General features: G+C 49.5%; 2 protein-coding genes across 10 annotated transcripts in view; both read left to right on the top strand.

The window, feature by feature from the left end:
• LOC131809396 (microtubule-actin cross-linking factor 1) overlaps window positions 1-9477 on the top strand; it is a 321582-nt gene extending 312105 nt beyond the window's left edge. For 6 of the 7 annotated variants that reach the window (XM_059136435.1, XM_059136438.1, XM_059136436.1 and 3 more), the window contains exons 97-100: window positions 3798-4009; window positions 4519-4629; window positions 7073-7202; window positions 8016-9477. In XM_059136435.1, the coding sequence (XP_058992418.1) occupies window positions 3798-4009; window positions 4519-4629; window positions 7073-7202; window positions 8016-8272 (710 nt within the window). In that variant the 3' untranslated portion in view covers window positions 8273-9477. The remainder of the gene's footprint in view (window positions 1-3797; window positions 4010-4518; window positions 4630-7072; window positions 7203-8015) is intronic. The other variant, XM_059136440.1, reaches the window with a different exon arrangement.
• A 4386-nt stretch (window positions 9478-13863) lies between these two features.
• The window catches only part of BMP8A (bone morphogenetic protein 8a), a 40058-nt gene continuing 26202 nt past the window's right edge, over window positions 13864-27719 (top strand). For 2 of the 3 annotated variants that reach the window (XM_059136443.1, XM_059136442.1), the window contains exon 1: window positions 14299-14635. In XM_059136443.1, coding sequence (XP_058992426.1) covers window positions 14302-14635 — 334 coding nt within the window. In that variant the 5' untranslated portion in view covers window positions 14299-14301. Of the gene's footprint in view, window positions 14636-27719 lie in introns of all 3 variants that reach the window. The other variant, XM_059136441.1, reaches the window with a different exon arrangement.

Consider the following 27719-nt stretch of genomic DNA (forward strand, 5'->3'; position numbering starts at 1 on the left):
AGGGATCTCCCAAGGGTGAAGGAGTATTTATTGAACTCTTTTTGTAGAAACCCCCTCAAAAACCTTAGTTTGGGAAACTCTGCTGTAAACAGTGGAAGACCTTGGAAGGATTTGGGGCCATTCCGAGCTATCACATTTTTATTTAGAAATTCCATTTGGGGGGATGAAATGAGAAATGAGACCAATTGGAAGCCATCCAGGGTGGAGGAGATGTTCCATGAATCACATAAGTGTAAGGGGGTATACGGGGTGGTGTGGAAATGCTCTGGGTGTCCGAGAAGATTTAGAAGATACAATCAGAACAAACTACCATCAGGAGGAAGGGTCCTATGTTGACTTCCCAGTCTCTGGCTCTGATGTCTACTCAGTCATTGGATATAAGGTTCTGACATCCACGCAAGGGTCTGAGCAGGGGATATAATTGGAGTCAGGCAGAACCATATGACAGCAGTGAAGTCACGTGGGTGAACTCGTCACCACCAGGTTCAAAGTTTAAGAGGGAGAACAGGACTGTGAACAGAACTAGGGGAACATCAGTGTCTAAGAATGGGCAAGAAGGAAGAGAAGCAGGAGAGGAGGTGTCCTGGAGCCAAGGGAAGAGAGTATTTCAAGAGGAGAGCAGGTAGTAATCCCCCCAGGTGCAAATTACAACAGCAGAGAGTGGTCAGATTATCAGATTTTTACCTGTACACATAAATATGTGTGCACACATTCTTAATAATACAGAGAGCATTAGCCAGAGTAAAGTAAATTCAGTGTCCTCATACGTTATTTTGGAGAATGTACATTGGTATAAAACTTGAGGGATCGATTGACAAATACAAGAGATCTTATGTATATTCTTTCTCCCCAGAAAATCCACTTAAAGAAATTTATCCTAGGGGAGCCTGGTGGCTCAGTGGGCTAAGCCTCTGCCTTCAGCTCAGGTCATGATCCTGGGGTCCTGGGATTGAGCCCCGCATCAGGCTCTGCCCAGCAGTGAGCCTGCTTACCCCTCTCTGCCTACTTATCTTTCTCTCTGTCAAATAAATAGATAAAATCTCTAAAAAAAAAAAAAAAGAAGAAGAAGAAGAAAGAAATTTGTTCTAAGGAAATCATGGCATAATGCACAAAAACCTTTTACAAGTAGTTTGTCACTACTTGTGACATTGTATACATTGTTTTAAAAATTGTAAGCAAATTAGGGTGCCTGGGTGGCTCAGTGAGTTAAGCCGCTGCCTTCGGCTCAGGTCATGATCTCAGGGTCCTGGAATCGAGTCCCACGTTGGGCTCTCTGCTCAGCAGGGAGCCTGTTTCCTCCTCTCTCTCTCTCTCTCTGCCTGCCTCTCTGACTACTTGTGATCTCTCTCTGTCAAATAAATAAATAAAATCTTAAAAAAAAAATTGTAAGCAAATTAAAAATACAACATAGGGTTGGTTAAATAAGTTGACATCCATATGATGAAATAACACTTTACAGCTAGTTGAAATTATGTAAGACCTCTCAAGCATGGAGGAATGTTCCTGATGTCTTTGTATTTAAGAATATATATGCACAGTTCACACACCAACATTTTAATGGTGATGTCCCTTAGGTTGTCAGATTAAGGACTTTTTCTCTTTGTACTTTTCTGTATATTTCAACCTTTGCACAGTTTAAAGTTATCAGTAATAATTTGCCAGGGAGATTTAGGTGGTGTGAGAATGGGAGCCTGAGTGGGGTGGGGGACGGGTGGAGAACCACTAGTGTAGTTGAGGGTATGAGAAGCCAGGGAGTAGGAAGAGCACTTAGGTGGGAGACGTGGGTTCTAGTCCCAGCCCTGCCACGGCTCTCCTTGACCTCAGCCTCTGTGAGTGCTTCACTTCCTTTGTCTGTGACAGGGACTTCTACCAGTCACTGGTGCTCAACTGCATGTGTCACACTCTGCAAACGGTGCAGTGTGTGGAAAGCTTGATGTCGTTAAATCATGACATGTTAAATACCCCAGCCCTCATCTGAGACACCATTTCAGAGTCTTCCCCTTGTATCACTCTGTTGTTCTTGTCTGTTGTTCTTGGCACAGAAATTAACTATTAAATGTTTACTAAAACTACATGTCTGAAATTCTGTACAGCTCAGGGTCACAAGCAGTTCTTTCAGGGGTAAACCCTCGGCTGAGTCATAATTTTCATTCATCACTGTTATCTTAATGCTTTTGCTGTGTGCCCACTGTTAGGCTGGGCACATTAGCAAACACAAATAAAGAAGTGTAAGTCCTGAATCCAGTTATCAGTGATGGAATGTCTTACTGAAATTTCTGTGTTAGTGCTGAAGGAAGTTCTCTTGAAGAATCATTAGTGTAGACACAGACAAAAGCACGGAGTCCAGAAGATGGATGAGTAGAGAACCCACAGCCAAGGAATAAGCCTCGAGGGGCACATTCTGTTGGGGCCTGAGGAGGAAGGAAACAGCTTAGCATTCACAGACCACCCAGACATTGGGATCAGCCTAAGGAAACAGGCCTGGATCAGGAAGACCTGGTTGGTTACTGAGCCTAGACGGTCATTCAGGTTTTGATATCCACGTCAGCCCTCTTAACCTGACACTTGGAGATGTTTTGTCAATATAGTATATTGACAAGAATTTGATTTAGGAATTTGGAACTACCCGCTTAGACACCCATGCAACCTGATTTAAAATCTGATTCTTTCAAGATTATGCAGTTCTCTTGAGGACATGCAGGCCTGAGCAGAAGAGGGGGTCGGCACAGGTACCTCAGATCTGCTAAAGTTGTGGTTCCTGGCCAGAGTGAAAAATACTACATTAGAAAAGAATGACAAACGTTGTGTGTATAACAATTGATTCCCTTTTCCCAAATTTCACCAGCAGTCCTCTTTGTTCAGATCTACTTAGCATAGTCTAAAAAGTAAACAGTATAGGGTGGAAAAGGAGGTAGGAGGTTATTGCAGAATAATACCTTTTGGTGATAAATAATCTAAGGACATGTTCCAGAGGACTGTTTCTTTTAAGTTAGTAGTATCTTTCACGTTTAACATTTATGTTGGCCATCCTTGGAGTCTTCTGACCAAATCCAAATTTTAAGTTCCAGTCATACAGCTGCAGAAAGCCATAGGACAACACCTATTGGCCTTCAGAGCAGTTTCCAGATTGTTTCCACTGTGACGTTCCTCCCATTTGCCATCGTCCCTTCAGCTTCTTGTTGCTTTCAGGTTTTGAATTAACGTTTCTCACTGGCAAGTTTTGTGCATGGTCTTGATCTTTCTCTCTCTCCTCCCACATGTATACTTCTTAATGATTTTATCCTGATCTTTCTACTGTCCTGAGTTCCTGGACCCCTTCCCCAGTATAGGGGAATTCAAATAGAATAGTTGATTTCAATGATTTTTCAACACGATTTAGTTACCACATATCCCGCAAAATCTGAGCAAAAAGTACACATGTACTATGAGAGAGAAAAGAGGGGTTTTGATTTAATGTCTGAGGTTTGTGCACTGCTGCATCTGCTTTCTTTGATGTTGAGTTATGGTGTGCTTGCCCCAGGGGACAGTGCCAAGGCAGGGTCATTACCACAGAATGGCATGGTATTTTGTACATAAAGTTCTTCATCATGACAGACCAAGGGGCTGATCAGTTAATTGTCTGCTGTGGGTCATAATATGAATTTATTTCTACTTCGGAAGACTCCACAGAGGGCACTACAACAGTAGCCCTTGTAACTGTGATTGTGGGGTCAAGCAGCTGTCTGACCATCAGAGATACATGTTTTTTTTTTTAAGATTTCACTGACATTGTATGTGTGTGTTTTTCCTTTTTTTAGCACGAGGTAGAACTAACATCGAACTTAGAGAGAAATTCATCCTGCCTGAGGGGGCATCCCAGGGAATGACCCCTTTCCGGTCACGGGGTCGAAGGTCTAAACCATCTTCCCGGGCTGCTTCCCCGACCCGCTCCAGCTCCAGCGCTAGTCAGAGTAACCACAGTTGTACGTCCATGCCGTCTTCACCAGCCACCCCAGCCAGTGGTACCAAGGTATGTACTGACCTCACTCGTGGCCTTCTTCCTTGTTCCCATATTTCCAGGTGGTCGTTGTGGAGGGTAGCCTCTGAGTACTTTCACAAGGAGAGGGACATGAGGACCTACAGACCAAGCTCTACCTAGACCAGCCTTTCCAGGCCCCAGTTGATAACTGGACCTTTAAGATTTTACTCTGAAGGACATTTATTAAAATATGAACTCAGATTGTTAAGTAAGAAACACTTTTTGCTATGTCTTTTCCATCCAGAGTTACTAATGTTGGAAACCCAGGCATTATCTGTGCAGCCAAAGCTAACGGTTAAGTTTGTTTTGACGGGCTACTTATGAAGAAAGCTGTTGCCTTTCTGCCTGGTCCCTTTTATCCTGTTGAACTGATGCCTGTTTTGTTTTATTTTCTGTTTCTTTAAAATGCATTGTCTTCTATTTTTCGTGTTCCCAATTTGCTTCCTTTCTGTTCCATTTTCAATTGTTCCCGTCCTTCCCTTTGGATTTCCGTTTCACAGACTCCACTTCAGTTCTCTCGCTGTTATGACAAACCCTGGTTGGTAAACAGTAAAGCTGGCACCCCTGTCAGGGACAGCCATTATCCTGACCTCCAGCTGCCCAGCCCCGAGGTAGAGTATGGTTTTACTGACTAAGGACACAGTCAAGACGAGGCCCTTGCTAATGCCCAGACCTTGATCAGCTACTCTTCCTGACACGAGTCCATGCTCTTTTCTGTCTCTGTGGTGCTTGCTGTCACAGCTGATTCATCTAGACAAGTGTTTTTCAGGGGTTTCTAACTCGGACTCACCAAAATTGGAGATAAATAAGAGATGCCTAAAATCGGATTAGACAGCTTGCTAACAGTCTTTAGAATGTTGGTTTTTTCCAGGGTGATGAACATTGGTCATTCTGGTAATCTGTTTATGGATATTATTTATAAAACTCAGGCCTCTCGGAGTCTCCAAACATGAGCTACACAAACGAGTTATGAACACTTGAAATTCAACTGTGGTGCATGTTCAGCCATGTTCTATCTTTGCTTAGAACAGAAGAATGGCTGGTGTCCCCTGCCCTGAGCCACGTCCCCAGGGTGCTTGGTATCACCAGACTGGTCTGAGGCATGGGTGCTGCCTACTTCAGCCAAGCCCACTATCAGTGGACACTGCTCTGAAGCTCAGATTTTAACTTCTGAATTTCTTGGCCTCATCACTTGGGTATCCGAAGCCTTGATCGGAATACACAGGCTGGCAGTTAAGCATGTTTGAGTGCAGTATTAAAATGCCCAAAGCATTTTTGGAAGAGCAGTGTTTTAGAAACAAATCACCGGCCAGTGGCTTGTCTGATAACAGGAAGATCTGCGTTCTAGCTCCGGCTGGGAAATACTGGATTCTTGTGCCTCAAAAGATAGCATTGCCTTTAGTCACGCAAAGCTTCCGCCTGAGAAGCGGGAAATGTTAAGAAGCCAGTGCCTGTGAATGGGCTGCTGCTTTGGGATTCATCTGCTCCAAGCTAAACCTCCAGTTCAGAAATCTGTCCAGTTGAGAACATAATCTGGGGACCTCTTGGCACCAGAACCCCAAGACTCAACATGCTTATCTTGCATATCTTCTTCCTTAATGGCTCCAGTTTCATGAAAGTATGGAACATTCTTTAAAATTTTAAATGTTTTAATTATGAAGTACAAAAGACTCACAGGATTCAAATAGGCCAGGCTTTTTGTTTTGTCTTAAGGTTTTACCTTTCATTTTGTTCATTTCGAGGTTTCACCTTTCCTTACCTGTGGGTGTTGTACAGGCCGTGTCCTGACGTGGACTCCCAGCCCAGGGGCTCCAGGGCTGCAGTCTTCCCCGTGGCCGCACGCACAAGCGGTAGCTTCTGAAACTGGTGCTCTTACTCCTCTGTGGGCCAGGAGGGTTTGTGCGTGAACATTAATCACTTTCTGCGGCTTCTGCTTCTTCTTTCTAAATTAAAGAAATACAAGAAACACAATGAAACGGGTTGCTGTACTCTTTCCATTTGTATAAACATCTTAAAGGTCCTGGAAAACAGTTTACACAATTGATTTCAAAGAAGAATTAGAACATCGTGTTGTGGCATGAGTGGTATTTAAAATAGACTTAAAATATTCCTTCTCCAAATTAAGTCTACTACTATCTTTTTAAAAAAGGCAAAAAAAAAAAAAAAAAAAAAAACCTCAAGTGGGAAATGTTGCTCCTCTCGGTAGCAGTAATAATATATATTTATCCAGCTCTTTTTCCACTAGGAAGTACTTCTACACATGATTTATTCATTCAGCAAGTTTTTATTGAGCCCCTCCTCTGTGCCAGACACTGTTTGAGGTGCTGAGGATGTGACCATGAACAAAATAGAGCTTAGACTTGAATGCAGGTGAGGCTGCAAACAAGGGTGGGTGTACCAGATCGAAGCAGGGGAGGAGTGCAAGGTGGGGTGGCACTTTAGTAGTGTGGCAAGACCTCTCTGGCCTTTCTAGCCACGCCGCTAGAAGGAAATGGGAGTGAGCCACACCCACACACATATGGGGTAGCCCACTGGATTGAACAAGAAGGAATGTGGTTATCTGCATTTCTTCGTGAGGAAATAGATCTCAGCTTGACTGAAGTTCATGCAGTCCTGCATCTATTGAGATAGGGTTGGAGTGATCGCTGCATCTCCATACTAAATGTTTACGGTGTGAACCCATCTTTCAAGTTTTTAACCCCAACACTTTGACACTTGTGAATATTTGGACTTTTTTTTTTTTTTTTTTTTTTTTTTTTGCCATTTCTAGTAGAAATTTGTCAGTGACATAAAATCTGTCAGTAGATATCTAGTAGAAGTTTAGAAGACATTGTAAAATTCCAAATTGGAACATGAGACCTTTTGTGGAGTACAATTATTAAAATATATACCCGAGGACACTTTCAAAATAAATCTTTTGTTTTCCTGGACTTTTAATTTGCTTTCCAATCAATTAGATATGAGGAGGCTTAAGTAGACCCTTTAAAATTGAATTTCAAAAATTTTATCTAGTAAATATGACCTTTTATTTTATTTTATTATTATTTTTTTAAGGTTATTCCATCAACAGGCAGCAAGTTGAAACGACCAACACCAACTTTTCACTCTAGTCGAACATCCCTTGCTGGTGATACTAGCAATAGCTCTTCCCCAGCCTCCACAGGTGCCAAAACAAATCGGGCAGGTAAGTACCTACCCCTGTTCATAGGTTTTGGGGTGAAAGGGGAGGGGGAGTGGCCAGGCTGAGAACTGGAGAACAGCAGTCTCCGAGCAATGCCCTACTGCTCTCCAGGGAGCAAGTGATGAGAGATGCACTCGATGAGTGCATCTCCAGAGAGGCCCGCAGATTTGTTGCTGCTTTTTCCTTTCCCTCCCACCATTGTAGCTAGCTATAGCTATGCCTTCTCAGAGCAGAGGCTTCCATGGCTAAAGCCAACCCCCCTGTTTTCTAATTAGGAATGACCATATTTGAGAGACTATAGAAGGCAAGAGAGGGGCCTTCTGAAATGGGCCTTCCTCAGAAGGCCATTCAGTTTTGGGACTGGCAGTTTGCTAGTAATTTTTTCCAACACTATGATAGCTGCTGGCAAGCTGAGAAAGTCATCACCTGTTGATGTTCCTCATGGGAGCCTAGGAATTGGCCTCATTTCTGGCACGCTTTTCACCCGGCCCTGATGCCCACCCCCTCTAGCAGGCTCTCCGCTATGCCCAGGAGACTGAGCAGTCCTGCTCAGTGCCACTTGGGGGGGCCACACAAAGTCACTGTGCTCCTGAGAGAAGGCAGGCTTCTCAAGGAGAATCACAAAGCCAGAAAAGGTTTCAAGCCACTGTTGTGTAGGTGGGGAGATAGGGGTTCCAGAAAGGCCCTGATTTGCCCAGGGTCACATGGCAGATCAGGTGGTATTAGAATCAGAGCCCCAACCTCTCATCACTCTTCTCGCCACCCCCCACCCCATGTTGTCTCTATTAAGTCTGCTGCTTTATTCTCGAATTCCAGACCCTAAAAAGTCAGCCAGTCGTCCTGGGAGTCGGGCTGGGAGTCGGGCCGGGAGTCGGGCCAGTAGCCGGCGAGGAAGCGATGCCTCTGACTTTGACCTTTTAGAGACACAGTCTGCTTGTTCAGACACTTCGGAGAGCAGCGCCGCAGGGGGCCAGGGCAACTCCAGGAGAGGGCTCAACAAGCCTTCCAAAATCCCAACCATGTCTAAGAAGACCACCACTGCCTCCCCCAGGACTCCAGGTCCCAAACGATAACACTGTACAAGCACCCCCAAGCCTCTATCCACTTTGAAGCCTGCTCCGTACATTGGGTGTATATTTATTCTGAACAGGAGAAGTTATATTGTTAAAAGTGTAAAAGAATAATTGTGTTATGAAGCTGCCTTATTTTTTTTTCTTTTTGTAAGTTACTATTTTCATGTGAATATTTATGTAGATAAAATTTGCCTCCTGGTAACCCTGTAATGGATGGGGCCCAGAAATGAAATATTTGAGAAAAACAAGTGAGAAGGTCAAGATGAGAATGTGTATTAAAAAAAAAAAAAAAAAAAAAAAAAAAGGCTCTAAATAGGGTTTCTGCGCGGTGCAGGGTTGTAAACCTGCTTTATCTTTTAGGATTATTCCTAAATGCATCTTCTTTATAAACTCGACTTGCTGTCCCAGCAAGATAAATTATATTAAAAAAAAATAATAAGAATCCTGCAGTGTTTAAGGAACTCTTTTTTTGTAAATCACAGACACCTCAATTAGCAAGAACTGAGGGGAGGGCACTTCTGCTTTTTCCAATGTTTTTAATGCTGTGTGATTTTAGCTAAAGAGAGGGAACCTCCTCTGGTAATGTTTGCACATGATCAGCAAAAGGAATTCATTGCAATACTTTGAATCCTGTCTCAGTACTGGGTGTTTAAAGGTCAAATAGCTGCTAGAATTCAGGGGTAAATACGACTGTTCAGAAAACATTGGGGTTTTTAAGAGTCCTGGTTTGTAATGTCCTATCCAGCCCAGCCACCAATAACTCCTATGCTCACCGGGACCCAGGCCCTTGGGAAAGGGAGACTCCTTGGTGGCACTGTGAATTACAGATTTATCTGCATTTTTGCTATTTATTTAAATGGTCGATCAACTTCCCACAAACAGGAATGAATTCCACGAGCCTATTCTGAAAATGTGGACATAAAACAAACACTTGCTCGTCCTTTAAAGGAGTTCACCAGCACACTTGTTAACAAGTCCCGTTTGCTTCCGTCTTTTTTTGTGAGTAATAAAGTCAACTGACCAAGTGACCATGAAGAGGGGCTGTCTGGGGCTCCTTTTTTTTAGCTGCTGTTCCTCTTCAGCTCCGACCATGTTGCTGTGTGATTATCTCAATTGGTTTTAATTGAGGCAGAAACTGAAGCTCTACCAATGAACTGTTTAAAAACAAGACACACTTTTGTATTAAAATTGCTTGCAGTAACAAATTTGTATTTCCTGATTTTCTTCTCAACTATTACCTTAAATTAACTTGTTACCCTGGGTATGATTGTGTTTTAGGTACTTAAATGCATTATTCAAATCAAAATATCTTGGTTGATAAATTATGGAGCTCACTAATAGATATTTTTTTCTTGTTTATTTCATCCTTGTTGATTTTAACAAAACAACAAAGAAATCATCAGGCTATTGCTAATGTAGATCTGTGGGGAATCTGCTCCACTTAGCTGATCACACAAATAACAATACGTAAGAAAATTTTGGTATTAGAAATCACAAAGATCCCAGGGTTGAGAGGGTGGGGCCAGTTTCTCTTGGTAGGCTGAGATTTCTGGTTAAATGATAGAATTTCAAAAGCGGAAGCAAAATTGGCCAATAGATCTAGCTCTTTTCTTTTCCAGATGGTGACACTGGAATGGGAAAGTGGGAGAAAGGGTTATCTGCCTGAGATCAGAGAATTAATAAATGGCAAAAGTGGACCTTGAATGAAATCATTGATTCCCTATTGAAGCCTGGCATTTCTATTTCCTCCAGCCCCTAGTTGGCTTTATAAGAATTAGAACAGCCAAATATTATGTAATTCTAATAGGAATTAGGCTAGGAAGTAACAAGAGAAGTAGAAGTAGGAAAAAGGGCTTCAAACTCGGGCCACCTGTGTTTCTGATCATTAAGCCATACATACTCTCATATGATCAGCAACTGGGTAAGAAGGATACATGTTTGCCACAGCTGTTTGATGGAATTTTTTTAAAGATTTTATTTTATTTTATTTTATTTTATTTTGACAGCACAGGTAGGGGGAGTGGCAGGGAGAGGGAAAAGCAAACTTTCTGCTGAGCAAGGAGCCTGGTACAGAGCACAGTCCCACGTCCCTGGGATCATGACTGGAGCCAAAGACAGACACTTAACCAACTAGCCACACAGGTGCCCCTGCCACAGCTGTTTAAACCCAAATATCCAGATTAAAAGAAATCCAACCTGATGGATTCTGAAGTAAGTGCTTACTCTAGTCCCCCTGGAATTACATAACTTCAAGCTGCCAAAACTGTGTAGGATAGTGTTTAGGCTTCCTGACAGCAGAAGCACACTCAAAACAGCTTGACCTCCACCCTTTAAGATTCTGGACTATGAACAATTTTTTTTTAACCAAGTAATTCAGGTTTTCCTTTAGTCTTTGCAACAAATCTCAGCTAGTGGTGAAATCTTCATAAAGTGTATTTGCATTCAGCAAACACCTACATGCAAGGCCATATAGAGAATATAGGGATGCCAGAAAAAAAGCTTGGAGTTACAGTTCTGGGATACCAGTGCTAAACATGTGATACAAATTTGGTGTCTGCTGGGTAGAGATGCAGGAGTCCCTGGGGTTTTGAATGATAAGAGTAACAAGAGCTGACATTTACTGACTGCTTGCCATAGGCCAGTGACTGTGCTAAGTGCTCTATCTACAACCCTACCATCCTGACCCCATTCACAGATGAGCAAGAGCCTGAGAGGTTCAGAAACTGCCCCAGGTCAGAGTGCACCAGCCGCTAGGGAAAGCCCTTGTTTGACACTACTTTCTCCAAGACCTTCCCCACCTCACTTCCCTTCCAGTTCCTGAGTTAGAGGATTCCATTCACATCCCCCCCCCCCCCAACAAGTGCCAGCTCCTTGTTCTCTGTCCATCCAGGCGCTTTGCCAGCCCCCAGGTCGGAGCACAGCCTTGGTTCTGCCTTCTGTGAAGACTGTTCACCTATCACCCCTGTTGGGGGCCTGGGTCACTCGGGAGCAGGGACTGGTTGGCTTTATCTCCAGCTCAGGGCAAGGACTGAGCGGCCCATGGTGTTTGCTGTTGAACTGAGTTAAGGGGTGCCATCCTTTGGAATGGCTAAAACCTGATGTTTAGTTTTACAAGAATGGGAGGCCCATTGTTGGAAGAACGCAGCTATCTCTGTTCACTCTAAGTTGAGCTAAATGATTTCTGCTCTGAAGAATCAGACCCATACTGAGCTGGCTTACAGTCTAGCTGGAAGCCCAGTGTCGCACAATAGGCTCCAGATGATGTGGTGCGGACTCCCAAGTGGAGTACAGAGAAGGACAATGAAGAGGAAAGGCAATTCAGAGGCTGTGAACAAGCCTGACACGGGGATGCCCCCTTGACTCTGCCCCCGCCTCTGCATGCAGTCACCAAGCCCTGGAGATGCAGCCTCCCCAACTGCTTTCTCCTCCTCCCTCCCCCCATCACCAAAAAGGATCATTGCCATGTCCGCACACCCTCATTACTATACCTGCCTCCAGCTGTGGGCCCTGACTCTCAACTTCATCCATGGTCACCCCTGCAGCAGACTGTCTTAGGCATAGTCAGTGGCTAAGTTGCAACATCCCTTTTTTATTTTTTTAAACATATAATGTTTAAAGGTATAATGTATTTTTTTCAGGGGTACAGGTCTGTGATTCATTAGTCTTACACAATCCTTACACAATTCACAGCTCTCACCACAACACATACCCTCCTCCATGTCCATCACCCAGCCACCCCCTCCAGCAACCCTCAGTTTGTTTCCTGAGATTGAGGCTTTCTTATGGTTTGTTTCCCTTTCTGGTTTTGTCTTGTTTCATTTTTTCCTCCTTCCCCTTAGGATCCTCTGTCTTGTTTCTCAAATTCCTCATATCAGTGAGATCATATGATAATTGTCTTTCTCTGATTGACTTATTTTGCTTGTAAGCTGCAACATCCTTAAGAGGCTTATAAGCAGTGTGAAAATTCATAGAAGACAGACTAAGCATGGGCTTAAGGCACCAACAAATGATTGTTTGCTTAATTAATTTATGTACAGTAGGCTCCATACCCAATGTGGGGCTTGAACTCACAACTTGAGATCAAGAGTCCCACACTGTACTATGGAATGAGCTGGTCAGGCAACCTAGTTTTGATATTTTTTAAAGTCTGAAGAGATCAAGGGAAATTCTTATTTTGGTGGACTTTATTTTGAAGTTTAATACTGAATCCACACTGAGGCCCCATAACCAACTATTGTCCAGGGCCCTGCAAGGTCCTTTGGGTCCATCCTCTGCCAGCCCCTCAGCCTCAGCCTCACCCAGGCCATATGCCCCTCTGTCTCTCCAGGTTCCACTGAACACCTCACCTGCCCAAGCCCAGCTCCACGGTTGTGTGACAGGGCAAATCCCTTAACTATTGCATGGGTCCGTTTCCTTCTCTGTTAAAAGACGTGGTTGAAATGGCGTCTACCCTCTATGTGAGAGCATTTAAGCAATAATGCAGAGCACACATGGCACACGGGAAGAGTGGGGTAGTGCCTGCATTACGCTCCCTGGCGTCGCACACCAGCAGTTTCCTCTGACTTTTCCTGTATCCCAGGCCCATTCCTTCCAGCCTTCAGAGCTCAGTCTAGATGTCACTTCCTCCCAACTCAGCGCCTTAGCCATAAATGAATAAATGCAGCGAGGGAGCATCCAGGAAGAGCAGAGTATGAGGAGGAGGCTGAGTCAATGGAAGGGGTTCCGTGTAGAGCCTTCTCTTGCAAGCCCTCGGGGGCCCTAGCAGTTAAGATGCGCAAAGGGAGCTTCCTGGACGCTCCGGAAGGGCCCCAGAGCTCCCTGGCTCAGCTGGAGAAGGGTGTGCATCTCCCTTGAGCGGCTGGATCAGCAGGGGGCCGCAGCGCGCAGAGCGAGAGCCGGAGGTGACGAAGCGGTTGCGGTATCATAGGGGATCGTGGGGAGCCCACCTGGAACGCCGGCCAGGAGTTCACAGGAGCCAGATGGGTAGGTGCCGGGGAGCAAGAGACAGAGCAGTAGTCAGGGAAGGAGAACCTGCCAACAACGCGCGCAAGGGAACAGCCCGAGAGGCTCAGGGAGGCCAGCGAGGAACTGCGGAGGCGGCGGCTGGCAGAGGAACGCGTCCCACTCTCCCGCCGCGACTGGCACCAGCGGGTCGCTCTACTTCTAGACCCCACTGAGGTCTTTCAGGTCCTGGAGCAACCCTCCGCGCACCAGGCGAGGCTGCCGGGTCACTGCGCTGGCCGGACGGAGACTCCGAATCCCCGCCGGGCCGAGAGCGCTCAAGGACACATCGCGCGGGAGCGCAGGTCCCCGATTTCCCCCACCAGCCCTTACCCTGGGAACCCCAGGCCAAGGCCCTGCGGTCGCCCGACGGCGTCCCCAGCGGCTGGGAGAGGAGGCCAGCACCGCCCCGAAGACCCGACGTCTAGACAGGAGACCCCCTCAACCGACCCGTCCAGCACCAACGACGGCTCACATCTCTGGGTAGCCAGTACCCGGGAGACCAATGGAGATCCACAGCCCCACCCCCCGAGTGGGCTGCGCGGCCTTGGCCCCGCCCCGCGCCACCATTGGGCGGGGCCGGAGGGGGCGGGGCCCGGCGGCGGCGCGCGGGCCCCACAGGTGGGGCGCGCGGCTCAGACGGCTGGTCCCACTGAAGAGGTGCCCGCGGGTCCGCGCCTCACTCAGAGCCGACGGGAGCTCGCCCGTCGCCCCTGCCTCGGAAGCGGCCTCTGCAGCAGCCGACTGAGGGCACAACGGACACAGACAGATTAGCCGCCAGTCCCCCGGCCCCGGAGGAGCGCCTACTGCGAGGCGACGGAGGCCTGGTCGACGCCGCCGAGAGCCTAGCAGGTGCGGCGCGGGAGGCAGGCTGAGGTAGCGCCGCGGCCGCCGGCGACCCAGACCGGAGGCGCCGACTCCGCGCCTCGCCCGCCGCTCGCCGTCGGGGCGGCCCCAGCCTCCTCTCGGCCCCAGAGTGGATGCGCACCCTCTGAGCGCGCACCCGCTGAGCGCCCGTCCGGCCCGCCATGGCCGCGCGTCCCGGGCCGCTGTGGCTGGTGGGTCTGGCGCTGTGCGCGCTGAGCGGTGGTGGTCCCGGCCCGCGCCCCCCGGCCGGCTGCCCGGTCCGCCGCCTGGGCCCTCGCGAGCGCCGCGACATGCAGCGCGAGATCCTGGCGGTACTGGGGCTGCCCGGGCGGCCCCGGCCCCGCGCGCCGCCCGCCACCGCCCGGCTGCCCGCGTCGGCGCCGCTCTTCATGCTGGACCTGTACCACGCCATGGCCGACGACGACGACGAGGACGGCGGCCCCCCGGAGTGGCCCCCGGGCCGCGCCGACCTGGTCATGAGCTTCATCAACATGGGTGAGTGCGGCCGCCGGCTGGACGTCTGGGGCCCAGACGACCCTGCGGCCTCCGCGTGGACGCGCGTGTGCCGGCGGGGCTGGAGACCCCTCACGGGCGGCAGGGGCATGTACACCGCCTTGGCCAGTGCGTCCCCTGCCGCGAACAGGTGCCCTCTGGTCGTAGCCATGCCCCCAAGAAGGGGTGAGAAGTGTGGAGCTCAGGGCCAAGTCCAAGGTGGGTGGGGGCTTCGTGGGTTAGCGGACGGGAACGGGCAGAGGTGCAAATGTGAGTCCCAGGGATGTGCGCGTTCGTCCCGCCCCCGAACACACCCAAGGGTAGGAATCATCTCCTGTCGGGTGGACCGGACAGTGCCAGGAAGACAGTTTGGTCCCGGGGAGACAGATGAGTAAACAGGCCCGGATGCTGTCACAGTGATAAGGGCGGTACTGGAAAAGGACAAAGTTCAGTGTGGAAAGCCCCAGTCACATCATCAAAGTGACCGGAGCTGAGAACCCAGATGTCCTGAGTGCACAGCTGCCTGTTCCCTGGCAGCTCCTGCAGGTGAGGGTGTGGCTGCCAAGGCAGCAGGCGGGAAGGAGTAGCCTCTGAGCTCAATGAGGCAGTCAGTGGTCCTGTCACCCTGGGCCTAGCACCTGGGACATGGCTGGCATGCAGTGAATGTCCAGGCCGGTGGAAGGACCCAGTAGGCCCCTTGGACCCTCCTCGTTCTTCCACGCAAAGCGCAGCCTTTCCTTTCAATAAGATTTTATTTATTAATTTGACAGAGAGAAATTACAAGTAGATGGAGAGGCAGGCAGAGAGAGAGAGAGAGGGAAGCAGGCTTCCTGCAGAGCAGAGAGCCCGATGCGGGACTCGATCCCGGGACCCTGAGATCATGACCTGAGCGGCTTAACCCACTGAGCCACCCAGGCGCCCCAGCCTTTCCTTTCTACAGTAATTTTTCTCCAAGTCGTGGTCGCATTTGTGGTTAGAGTACTCGAAGGTGTCTCCCCATTACTAAATCTCTTTAATCTGCAGTCGTGAATGTCCCCTATCTGCTTTGCCTCCTGTCTGTAGCCAGTGAGCTCCAGGGTTCTGGGCTGGAGCAGACACCAGACTGGATGTGGGATTGAAGGACTACAGCTCAGGCTGAGGTGGAGACAGGACCCTTGCCAAAGCCACAAGCATCCCTTCACGTATAGCATCACGCTCACCCCTCCCCACAACCCTGGGAACAGACATGATATTCATCCCCATCTCCCAGATGAGGACAGTGAGGCTCAGAGAGGTAATGTCATGCCCAGGACAGCACAGCCTCTCCATGGCCCAGTCAGGACAGGCCCAGATTGTTTGGCCCTACATCGGGTCCTCAAGGAGATGATATTTCTACTGTCAGGAGGACAGGCTTTCAAGGTGGAAAGAGCTTCCAGAGGGATTTAGGCAGAGAAACCCAGGGGACGGAGCAGCAGCATGTTTTGTGGGATTTTCAGCCGTTTCCTTCCTCTATGAAGGCAGGCAGAGTGGACAGCCAAGGAGACCTCTGTCCATCACACCCCAGAGCTGGTGGGTGGGCTGAGGTGGGGAGTGAGCACCAGGAAGTGGCTGTTAATCTCTGCTGAGAGCCGGGTGCCAGGCATAAGACTTGGTGAGTGGGTTCTGAATGCCAACTTCTTGGTTAAAGGCAGGGTGAGGGACTCAGGACTTAAGAGACCATGTGTGGAACGAGGCTAGAGCCCTGTCCTCAGGACAAGCTGACCTGGGGCTCAGAACCAAGAAGGGTTGTGGATACAGTCATCCTGAGAATGTCGCTAAGGGCAGCATCCATTAGAGTGAGTCACCGCCTAGCCAGGGTCCTGCTTCTCCTGCATCCCCAGGGTGAAGGCGTGCACAGCCTTGGTGGGAGCTCTTACTGCGAATTAAACAGCACCTTAGCTCAGACAAATCTGATTTCTCTCCTGCCTCTGCTGTGTGACCTCAGGCAAGCCCCTTGCCCTCTTGGAGCCACAGATCCATCCTTGTAAAATGGAGCTCCTAGAGATCAGTGCATCATCAGGGGTATTGTGGGATGGGTTGATAGATGGGAGGAGCAGAAAATCAGCCCTCTAGTAGGTGCACCTGGACTGGTCCCTGTTGCCCCAGCTCCCTGCCAGCTGCTGCCCAGCCTTGGTTGGGTGTGTTGGGAATGTCCCACACTTCACATGTGCAACCCAGAAACAGATTTTAAAAGCCAACCAGGAGGGCGCCTGGGTGGCTCAGTGGTTGGGCCGCTGCCTTCGGCTCAGGTCATGATCTCGGAGTCCTGGGATCGAGTCCCGCATCGGGCTCTCTGCTCAGCAGGGAGCCTGCTTCCCTCTCTCTCTCTCTCTGTCTGCCTCTCCATCTACTTGTGATTTCTCTGTCAAATAAATAAATAAAATCTTAAAAAAAAAAAAAAATAAAATAAAATAAAAGCCAACCAGGAGGTGCCTGTACCTATTTTTAAAATAAAAACGAGCATCTGAAGAGCCTTTGTTGCACCCATCTAGCGACATGTAAGCTGTTTTACCAGCCCCCTTTGCATGGGCTCAGAGAGGTAAAATGGCCAGCCCAGGGCCACACAGCTCATCCATGGCATCATCCAGGGCCTGTGGATTCCTGATGCCAGCTTCTTCCCACGCTGTCTGTGTGTGTTTCATTAAGATCTGAGGCCTCTGACGCTGTGGGATTAACAAGCAGATCTTTGTTTGGTGGAAGCCCAGTCTGTGGGCAGGCCCAGCCAGCTGTCAGAGGGCCTTTTTATTCTGATGTACTAATTGCACTAGTAGAACTCTTGCAGTGTGAGTGGTTTAACTGGTAATTACCTAGGCTGTGGGGGTGGGAGGTTTAGACACTTAGCAGGAGTCTTTGCTTCTTTGGAGGCCCAGGCCCCAGGCCCTTGAACTGCCACAGAGCCTGATGGCAGTCATGGTGGTATCTACGCCCACAGCTGGGCTCCTGTACTCACACCTCCAGCTCCACCTCTCCTACTGGCCTCATCTGCTCTAGAAGCCAGACCTAGTGCCTGCTAGGCCCCTGACCATCCACGGCAGCCTGTGGGACCAGAGACCTTGGCCCTGTCACAGGCCTCCGGCCCACAGGCTGGGCATCTGTGCCCAAGCAGATGCTTTAGGACACCTCTGTCATGGCTGCCAGCATCTCTGGAGGGAGGCCGGGGCTGTGGTCAGAGCTGGGGCCCCTTCCTGGCCTCTCTGTCTCAGACTGTACACTCTTGGCTCCCCTTGGTCCGGACATGCTGATGGGGGCTGATGCCCATGTGGAGCAGATGGGGTCTGTCCCGAGTGTTTCCTGTGCTCAGGGAGAGGAGAGCCCTGAGCTGGGAGGCAACATTCACATTCTTACACCACCTGGACCCACCACTGATTCCTTCCTGTCCTGAGTCACCTCCCTTCCCTCTGCTTTCTCGTCCAGTCCACAGCGATGGTGTCAGGAAGCAAGGGGCCTCCCAGCCCTGACCCCCTGGCCCTGTGCTGGAGACAGCTCCTCACCGCACTGCCCCATCCCCTGGGCTGGAGGGTGGGTCTGGCCGGCTGTACCTTAGGCACCTGGGGTTGGCCCTGTGGCTGGTGAGGGAGGAATGAGAAGGGAAGGACTGACTCTGCGTGTTCCTTCTGGTCCTTCTCCACCTTGAGTCAGGAGCAGAAGATGCTGAGTTCCACGTTGAGAAACTGAGGCACAGATAGCCCTGCAGGCAGAGGTCTAGCCAGAAATACATGGAGCCATCTTCACTGTTGTCCCAGCCCTTTCTGAGCAGACTTACTCACGTGCCTTGGGCAGCCGAGGACGTAGGTGTTGACCTGAGGTGTTCGATTTGGGGGCAGTAGGGCTGAGTGGAAACGAGGAATCTGGCCCACATCCTCCTCAGCCCTGTGACCTTGAAGGGGCAATGCTTGGTCTCCATGACCCCAGGGTCACTTTCTTTGGTTCTTTACTAGGGAATTCTTTCATTTTTCATGAATTCACTCAACAAATAGTTGTGTGATAACTGCCATGTGCCAGGCACAGTTCTGGTTACTGGGATGTGACAGTGAGCCTAACCAAGTCCAGCCCTCGTGGACCTGGCCTTTGGGGCGGGGGTGGGGGTTGCAAATAATAAATGCATAAACCACAGAGATGGTTGTCAAGTGGTGTAGACAGTGGCACCCCTCCCCCAATCTAGAAACCAGGAGCCGAGGGAAGGGGAAGGCAGAGGGGACCTGGATGGGGGGTTCTGACCGTGGACTCAGACAGAATCTGCATCTCAATGCCACCACCTGCTGTGAGTGTGATCTGGATCTTCTAGTCCACCTACAGGAGCCTCAGTTTCTTCCTCTGTAAAATGGAGGCACTCAGGGTACCCACCCACTGAAGCTGTTCTGGGAGCATGTGAGATGATGCCTGGTGAGGACCTTGAGCCCAGAACCTCCAGGTCTGTGCCTTTATTTGCAGTACAATTACAGTCACATCTATGTTTTGGAAAAGAGGAGAGTGAAGCTTGGAGAAGTGAGGTGATTTTCCCAAGGCCACCCAGCAGGTCCGCTTCCTGTCTCCTCTGTTCTTCTCCTGTATAGAAGCCGCCTCTCCACCCCCATGGTGCCCTGGCCCATAAGTGCATTATGTGTAGCAGAACTGGACTGTCTGGAATGTAGGTTGTAAAGAGAATCCTATTTAAAGTGTCTTTATTTGTTGGGGGTTACAAAAGTAAGACATGAGATATGCTCAATATATACCATTCAGATCACACAGAAACAGGTGACACGGGTGCTCCTGGGGATCCTTTTCCCACCAGCCCATGGGCAACCACTTTCTCACTTCTATCACAATGCATTGAGCTTCCTATGCACAAAAGCACACAGTGTGTGCTTTTATGTCTACTGTTTCACTCAACATAATTTTTTTGACATTCGTGCTTGTTATTGTATTTGCAGTTCTTTTTTAAGTGGTGGTTTTTTTTTTGGTTTTTTTTTTGTTTTTTTTTTTAAGTAATCTCCACACCCAGCGTGGGGCTTGAACTCATAACCCTGACATCAAATCAAGAGTCAGATGCTCTTCTGACTGAACCAGCCAGGCACCCACATGGTTCTTCTTTTAAGAATTGAATTGTATTGCATTCCTCAAGTATATGCATTTATCCGGTTTTATTAATGGATAGTTGGGTCATTTCTTGTTTGGGGTAAGGAATACAGGTGCTGTGAACATGCACATGTGGCTGGGACTGTTGTAAACCTGTATTTTAATCCTGACTCTGCCAGTTGGGAGCTGGGAGATGATACACAGGTGCTTTTTAAAGTCTTGGAACCTCATTTCCTCACCTTTAAGGCCTTTAACTCCCAGGGTTGTGTGGAACTAGGCGAAATGTGCAGTAATGCTAGCTAGATGCTTGTTACATGGCAGGAACTTACTGAGTAATGTTAGTAACTCTAATATGTTACCCTCTACTTGTGCCTCTGCTCATTTTGAACCCTCTGCATACAGTATCCTCACCTCCAGTTCTACTTTAAAAAGGGTAGGCCCAGGGTGCCTGGGTGGCTCAGTCAGTTAAGTGTCTGCCCTCAGCTCAGGTCATGATCTCAGGGTCCTCGGATTGAGCTCCACATCAGGCTCCTGGTTCAGTGGGAAGCCTGTTTCTCCCTCTCCCTCTGCCACTACCTCCCACTTGTGTTCTCTCTCTGTCTCAAATAAATAAGATCTTTAAACGGTGGGGGGGTGGGCAGAAGTTTCCATAAGTCTGTCTCCATCCCAACTACTCCTAAAGAGACAGGCTTCTTCTATCCTTGAAGTTCCATCCCCCATCCTATGTATTTTTCTTAGGATTTGAGTCACTTTCTGCCAGCCTCATTCAGAGCCTCATTCAGAGCCATGCCTTGCCCCTTTCTCCTGCTCCCTAAGAAACCATGAACAACCTGAGAACAGGGGCCAGATCTGACTCTCCATGACATCCCCCCTCCCACTGTGCACCCCAGCTCCTGTGTGGCAGGTGCATGGGGCAGATTGGCAAGGTGCAGGAGCCTGGGCCTGGTCAGCTGGGGCAGAGCAGGGCCTGCCCTCCCTGTCCTTATGGAGGCTGACCATGGGTGCAGCATCTCCCTAAACACTTCCCTGGGATCTCCAGTCCTCCCAGGACCCTGCCTGGAGGCAGGTGGCTTCAGCAGGCATTCTGAGGGGACTGGGGTGCTCCCTTTGACAGCAGAACCTCATTGACAAGTGACCCTCCCATCCTAATTTTGCCACTTACAGGGAATCTGGTACCACGCATCTCACATCATCTTTAAGTCTGAAAGAATGGGCTCCAGCACTGGGGCCCAGGACAGGGAGGTACACCCACTCCACCTCCTCATGGGAACCCATTCCCCACAGGAAAAAGGGATGTGTCACTGTGACCGCATCTTTCTGGAAAACTCCCACGGTTCAGTTCTTTCCCCGGAATTGCACTGGAATTGCTCAATCTCCTTAGATCTATTTTAGGCCTTGACTGACTTGATGTGGTGGAGTGTGCGGGTGTCCCCTTTTAATTTGGGGTCTAAAGCTGTCTGAGGTTTGGACCGGCAATCATGAGTGCAGAGCCATTTATGGAAGCAGCTCTTGAAAAAAGTCGGTAATGAAAACTGACTAAAAATACCTTAGAAATGAAGCCTCCTTGGCCTCCTCTGGACAGTACTGAGATTTCTGGGTAGGAGGGAGAAGCCCTTCAGACGCAGAACTGGTAGGTGATCAGTGCTGCAGCTCCTCCCTGGGCCCACACCAGGCACAGAGACCCGGGTCTTGCTTTAGGTCTAAAGGGGGCCCCTCAGCCTTGTCACTAGCAGGACTAACTGGACAGGACCAGTGTCTCTGCCTCTGGGACCCTTGGGAGCCTGCCCTCCACCTCAGCAGCCTCGCCGTTGGTGGGGGGGAGGGGGGGCTAGTCCCACAGCAAAGTGAAAATGTGAGCGGCTTCTGACGGAGACCCGCTGTGCTGTAAAAGCCATTCCCAGACCAGCAGCTGCCCCACTGTCCTGCGGAGCTTGGGAAGAACCTGCAGACACATGCCCTCTCTGGGCCCCCGGAACAAAGGGAGCTCAATGACATCCACTGAGAGCCTCCCGTTTCCACCCCACATGGTACAGTCCTGCCCTTAATTGCTCACCGTCCAGAGGGACACACGAACCAGAGATGGGGACCCCTGGGACAGGGGAAAGAGAGAGGCCAGCAGGCTGATCTGTGTGAGGTCAGAGGAGGATGAGGGGCCTTGAAAGCTGGACTGAGAGGAAAAGCATCCTTTAGACAGGGCAGATGGGGGTGACTCAGGAGAGGGCACTTTGGGGAGAGCCTTCAGGGGAGGGAAGAGGTATCTGTAGCCAGAAGGCCCAGGAGGCCATGAGCTCGGGGGGTTGGTGGGGCAGAACCAGAGCTTGGGCTCCTCCTGGGGACCCTGTGGGGCTGTGGAAGGGTTTGAGGGCAGACAGGTCAGGCGATTCTGTTTTCTTAACAGCCACTCTGAGCTAAAGGAAGAGGGTATCTTTTAAAGTCTTACTTTTTGCTCAGAAACAAGACGGATTTAGATCATCCAAATACCCTTAAATTTTGTCCAAGTCACAAAAATATCCAAAGCCATTGTTGGTGTTGGGCTGTTGGATTCAGGTTGTGGCAACTGGAGATCTAGCCCATGAGTGGTGGGTGCAGGTCCTCAGAGGCAGAAAGGCAGAACATAGTCAGCGGCCTTGCAGTCAAGGACATCTCTGGCACACAGCATCCTTACCCATAAGCAGATGTGGAAAGCAGAGGTCATTTTATCAGATGCTGGAGGGAGGAGAAGGTCAGGAGTCCTATGATTGTTTAATTGCCTGGAGCCACAGTAATGGAGTTTTTTTTGTTTTGTTTTTTGTTTTTTTTTTTTTTAATATTTTATTTATTTATTTGACAGACAGAGATCACAAGTAGGCAGAGAGGCAGGCAGAGAGAGAAGTGGAAGCAGGCTCCCCGCTGAGCAGAGAGCCCAATGTGGGGCTCGATCCCAGGACCCTGGGATCATGACCTGAGCCGAAAGCAGAGGCTTTAACCCACTGAGCCACCCAGGCGCCCCCACAGTAATGGAGTTAAGAAAGCAAACTCTGCCTCCTCACATGGAGCTTTGTAGGAAATAAGGTACCTGTGGAAACAGTAGTGGCACTGTCTATCCCTGATGGTGGGCTCGTGCCCTGCCATGCCCAGTGTCTTGATGGAGGTGGCTGTCAAGAGCCTCTGTGGGCTCCTAAAAACCATCCATGGTTTCCAGCCTACCTCACAGGGTCCTGGACTGTTGTTGTAACATCAACAACTGTTGAGTTTTATCAGATTCTTCCCAGGTCACAAAGCCTCTTTGAATCCTTGGACAGCACCTTAATCAAAGAATCAATTAATATTATTAGGAATAGTGCTGCCATGTTGTTCAAGTTGATGTGCTTGTTTTTCTCCAAAATCCATAACTTCAATCTAATGGGAAAACATCAGATAAACTGACACTGAGGGGCATTTGAAAAGTGTCCGTGTCCAGGGGCACCTGGGTGGCTCAGTCGTTAAACATTCGACTCTTGATCTCACCTCAGGTCTTATCTCAGAGTTGTGAGTTCAAGCTCCATGTTGGGCGTGGAGACTACTTAAAAAAATTAAAAATTAAATAAACGAAGGTGTTAATTTCATGAAAGAAAAGGAAAGATTTAGCAGTTGTTACAGGCCAGAGGAGTCTCAGGAGACCTAACAGCTAAATGCAGTGTGAGGCCCTGGATGGAAGTCGGGAACATTGAAGAGATAAATAGTGGAAAACATGGCAAAATTCTAGAAAAGACTGTAGTTAATAGCCTTGTACCAATATCACTTTTGTGGTTTTGATAATTAGGCTGTGGTTTAGTTACACATGATGTTATCATTAGGGGAAGCTGGGTAAAGAGTATGGGGAAGTCTCTGTACTATTCTAGCAAAGACTGTTCTCTAAATCTAAATCACTTAAAATTATTTCAAAATAAAGCTAAAAGCATAAAGTGACTCCCACACACCCTTCCTGCATGATCCCCAGTCCCACCCCTCCCTTGACATCCTTTATAGCCACTCACATAAAATCACCTTGTTTGCTACTTCAACACGCACTGCAGATTCCTTGGGGGTGGAGGGGGGGTCCCTCTGTGTCCCCAGCTCTGGTTTCCCTAGTGCCTCCATAGTGATCTGCATACAGTAAGCACTGCTTTCAAATGTGTAGGAGCAAATGAATTAATTCTCCTGGATGTCACCAGGAAAAACGAATGGGAAGATTGAGGGTTTATAGAAAGCATCCTGAGCATGTATAGTCAGGAGTCTTTTCCCATATGGTCAAAGATGAAATTATGGGGCTGCCCTCCCCCAACCCCCCACCGCCAATTAGGAATCCTCACCCCAGATGTTGCAGATGGAAGAAATAATTGACTACCCGGAAATCTTGCCCCAGGCATCAGTGGTTCCCCCAGAGCCACCCCAGGGAGAGGATTCCTGACAAGACATAGCTCTGATGGCCGGGATCCAGAACATAGGCCAGGAAGGGAGCACCCACTCCTCCTTCAGCCTAGCCAAATCTGCCAGGGACTGGGAAATGAACTTCCCAAACCCATAAGCAGTAGCAAAAAAAAAAAAAAAAAAAAAAAAAAAAAAAATTACTGGGAAAACCCAAGAAGTCACATTGCACAGACCTTGGCCTTTCCCATAAATTCCCTCTGCAGACCATCAACAATGGCAGAGGGTGGAAGGCAGCAGCAGTCCACTTCCAGCTGGATTTTTATGCCGTCCTTTCAACATCAGATGGTGAAGGTCCAGCCTGATGTAGTGGAGCAACCCAGATGGGAGTCCGGATCCCTGGGTTCCATCTCTGTGTGTGTATAAAAGTGGAAGGAGACTGTGTGTGGTGACCTCTGTCCTTAGAGCTCTGATGTTCTGGAATGTTCAGCACTTTCATAAAGGGTCAGTTTCTATTTTGTGCCTGAGCCAGAACAGCCTCAGTGGTGGTTCTGAGGGGCTGCCTTTCTAAGCCTGGGCATCTTTGGGAGATTCCAGACCTTGGGAAAGTGGAGGTTTGGCAAGAAGGAAATGCTCCTGTGTGATATGTTAGAAGCATTTGCTGGACCAGAACCAAGTACCTACTCCAGTAGAAAACATAGCCTTTTGCAGTTTCAATGGACCCTGTATCAAATGGTCATTTTGCAGATGTGGATATGAGGCCCAGAGGATCAAATGCCTTGACAAAGGTCAGGCAAATAAAAAGGAAACCATCCAAATGCCTTTCAGTTGAATTAATATATTTTTATGTTACATAACCTTTCGTTCCATACTCTTATTTAGAAAAAGAAAAATTGAAAGTCTCCTTCTCCTTCCTCTGGGCTCCCGAGATTCACACATGAAGGTTCTACTGGTGCTGGCAGGAGGTTATCACTTTGATAGAGGGATGAAGTGAGAAAATTGGAGGCCTGCACTCCTTCTCAACTCCTGTTCCTATGGAATGGCCATCAGTCCTACCTACCTGATAATGCCTGCCCCTCCCAAAGCCCTTTCAGGCCCCTCTGTGGAAAGACTCCTAGTATCTCCAGTTCACAGATGAGAAGATTGAGGCCGGAGAAAGTATCTGGTCACTGATAGGCTCAGGTCTGGGATCAGAAGCCTGAGCTACAGGCCAGAGGACCTATACTTCTCAGTGCTATGTTAGTGACAAAAGCAGGGGCAGGTGGCCCAGGAGCTACTTCAGGGGCAAATCCAGATCCTACTATTCCTCAACACCAGCTTTTGAGAAATACTATTTCTGGGGCACCTGGGTGGCTCAGTTGGCTAAGTCAGTTAAGACTCTTGACTTCAGCTCAGGTCATGATCTCGGGGTTGTGAGATCCAGCATGGAGCCTGCTTACAACTCCCACTCCCTCTGCCCCTTACCTCCTAAAAGAAAAGAAAACTTTTCTAATACACAGAAGCAACTGCTGGAAAGCTATACTTCTACAGGTTCCAGCATAGAGAGAGGGGCCACTCCCCTTTGGTCAGTTACAGTCATGTCTAGCATAATGCTCTATCCCAGGAAGTTTTAACAATTTCTGATGAAAAGCATCACTTTCCTCACAACGTCCTGGCTTCTGGTGCTTGCCTGGAACAGCCAGAGCAGGCAGTTTCCTGTGCTGAGCTACTGGGTGGTTCATCGATTTCACAAACACATAGGGTAGAAGCTTGGAACCGGGTTCAGTTCAGGTGCACAAGGCTCCCCTGACCCTACACACATGGACCCCCAAGTCAGCAAGGGAGGGAGTCCCTAGAATGTGGTCCCCCAATGGAGCTGGCAGATTTGTGGGTTGTCCCTTCGGCCCCCAGATCCGACAGGAAATCAGCCGAGATCGCCTGCGGCCCCACCCGCGCGCTAGCCCCACAGCCTTGGGAGCAGATATGTGTTCACGGATCTGGGTTCGAGGGTCTGTGAGGAGTCAGGTGAAGGGTGGGACAGAGCCACCTTCCTTCCTACTCTGGGCCATACCCTGTCACAGCCAGAAGCCTCGACCTGAGGCGTTCTGCACATCCAGGATTCTGATACGGCCACGAGGCAGAGGTGGTCTGTGCGGCCCCTGAATCCACAGAAATTGTCACCAAAGCTGTGCGTGTGGGAGTGTCTGTAGGGAGGAGAGGACGCATGTGGCAATACTTGTGGCCCGCATCCCCGGGTGTGGGACCAGAGCCCTGCAGTCCTCGCTTTCCACGTGTGTGGGAGCACATGGGTCCTTCCCCGGGTTACCGCCCCTAAAGCAGCCTGGCTCCCGGCTGCACATGTGCCGCGTGTTCGCCAACCTGGTGGAGCCTGGCCGTTGTCTTTTTTCGCCACTGCATTCTGGGAAGGAGAAGCCCACCTTGTCCCGCCACTGGGTGTGTCCACCGGCCCCACCCAGCCCATCTGTTGGCCTGTCCCTCTCTGGACCCGGTCCCCACTGCGAGGACAGGAAGCGTTCCCCACATCCGCCTCTGCCACCAGCTTGGTGACTTGTGGTCACAGACACCAGAAGCCAGAGAGAGAGTTTTTAAAAAGACTCACAGACATGTCATTAAAATCTCAGTGTTGGGTTTGGGGGAAGGTGCTGGGTGGCTCCCGCCCCTGCTTTCTGGAAACAGATTTGGGGCGTTTGACAGTGACAGGAGACTAAAGTGGGATGGTACTAAATATACCGTCCTGGGCATTTCCGGGCAGCGGGGGGATGTGGGATTGACTTGCCACCCCAGCCTCCGGCCCAGACAGACCAGCCCCGCCTTGGCTCCCCTACAGCCTCTGCATCCCTTTCCCCTTCACCCCTATCTTCCACCCCCGCTTCAAACCACATCGCCCCCCCTGCTGCCCAGAACCCTATACCCCGCTGGCCAGATGCACAGCCGGTGCTCCCAGGCTGGAATTCCAGCCCTCCAGAGTCAGACCACAGCTAGACTCAGGGCCGGTCCCCCACAGCGCTGACCTGTGGATGCCCCCACCCTGCATGCACACCTGTGCCTCCAAGGTCCCCTCTGCCTAGAACGACTTCCCTGCCACCTTTTCCACCCCACAGGACTCTGTCCCATCCTTCAGGGCCAGTTCAGGTGGCACCTCTCCTAGGAAGCCTGCTCAGATCCCACCCATCATGGGACCGTCCAGCTTCCCTGGGACCTGACCAGGTGTCACCAGGCACTGTCACTCCTACTTTGCTTCTTCTTATTCCTTTCCAGGTCTCCCTCTGAACTCCTTCTTCCCTCATCTTGTCACCAAACAGGAACTGCCATCCTTTGTCTTTCGCTGTGTTTGTGGCTGTTGTTTTCCCTGCCTGTGCTATCTATTCCTCAGCCCTAGGCCTTTCTTCAGGCTGGGCCATTCCTCTGCATTGTCCTCCCTTGACATGGGGGCACATCCACTCTCAGCCCTTGAGGCCCAGCTCCAGGGTCAGTTGCAAACACTCCCTCTCCCCCAGGCTTCCATGCACACACATCGACAGATTCTGCACATCTCCGGCCTCAAAAATGTACTCAGCTCTGTCCCTGTCCACTCTGTGGCCTGTTTCTGCCTTGGGTCTGATGTCAGTCTTCCCAGAGGAGGGACGTGCCCTCAGGTCCCATCCTTGGG

This window comes from Mustela lutreola, chromosome 10, assembly GCF_030435805.1.
Source record: "Mustela lutreola isolate mMusLut2 chromosome 10, mMusLut2.pri, whole genome shotgun sequence".
Classification (NCBI taxonomy): Eukaryota; Metazoa; Chordata; class Mammalia; order Carnivora; family Mustelidae; genus Mustela; species Mustela lutreola.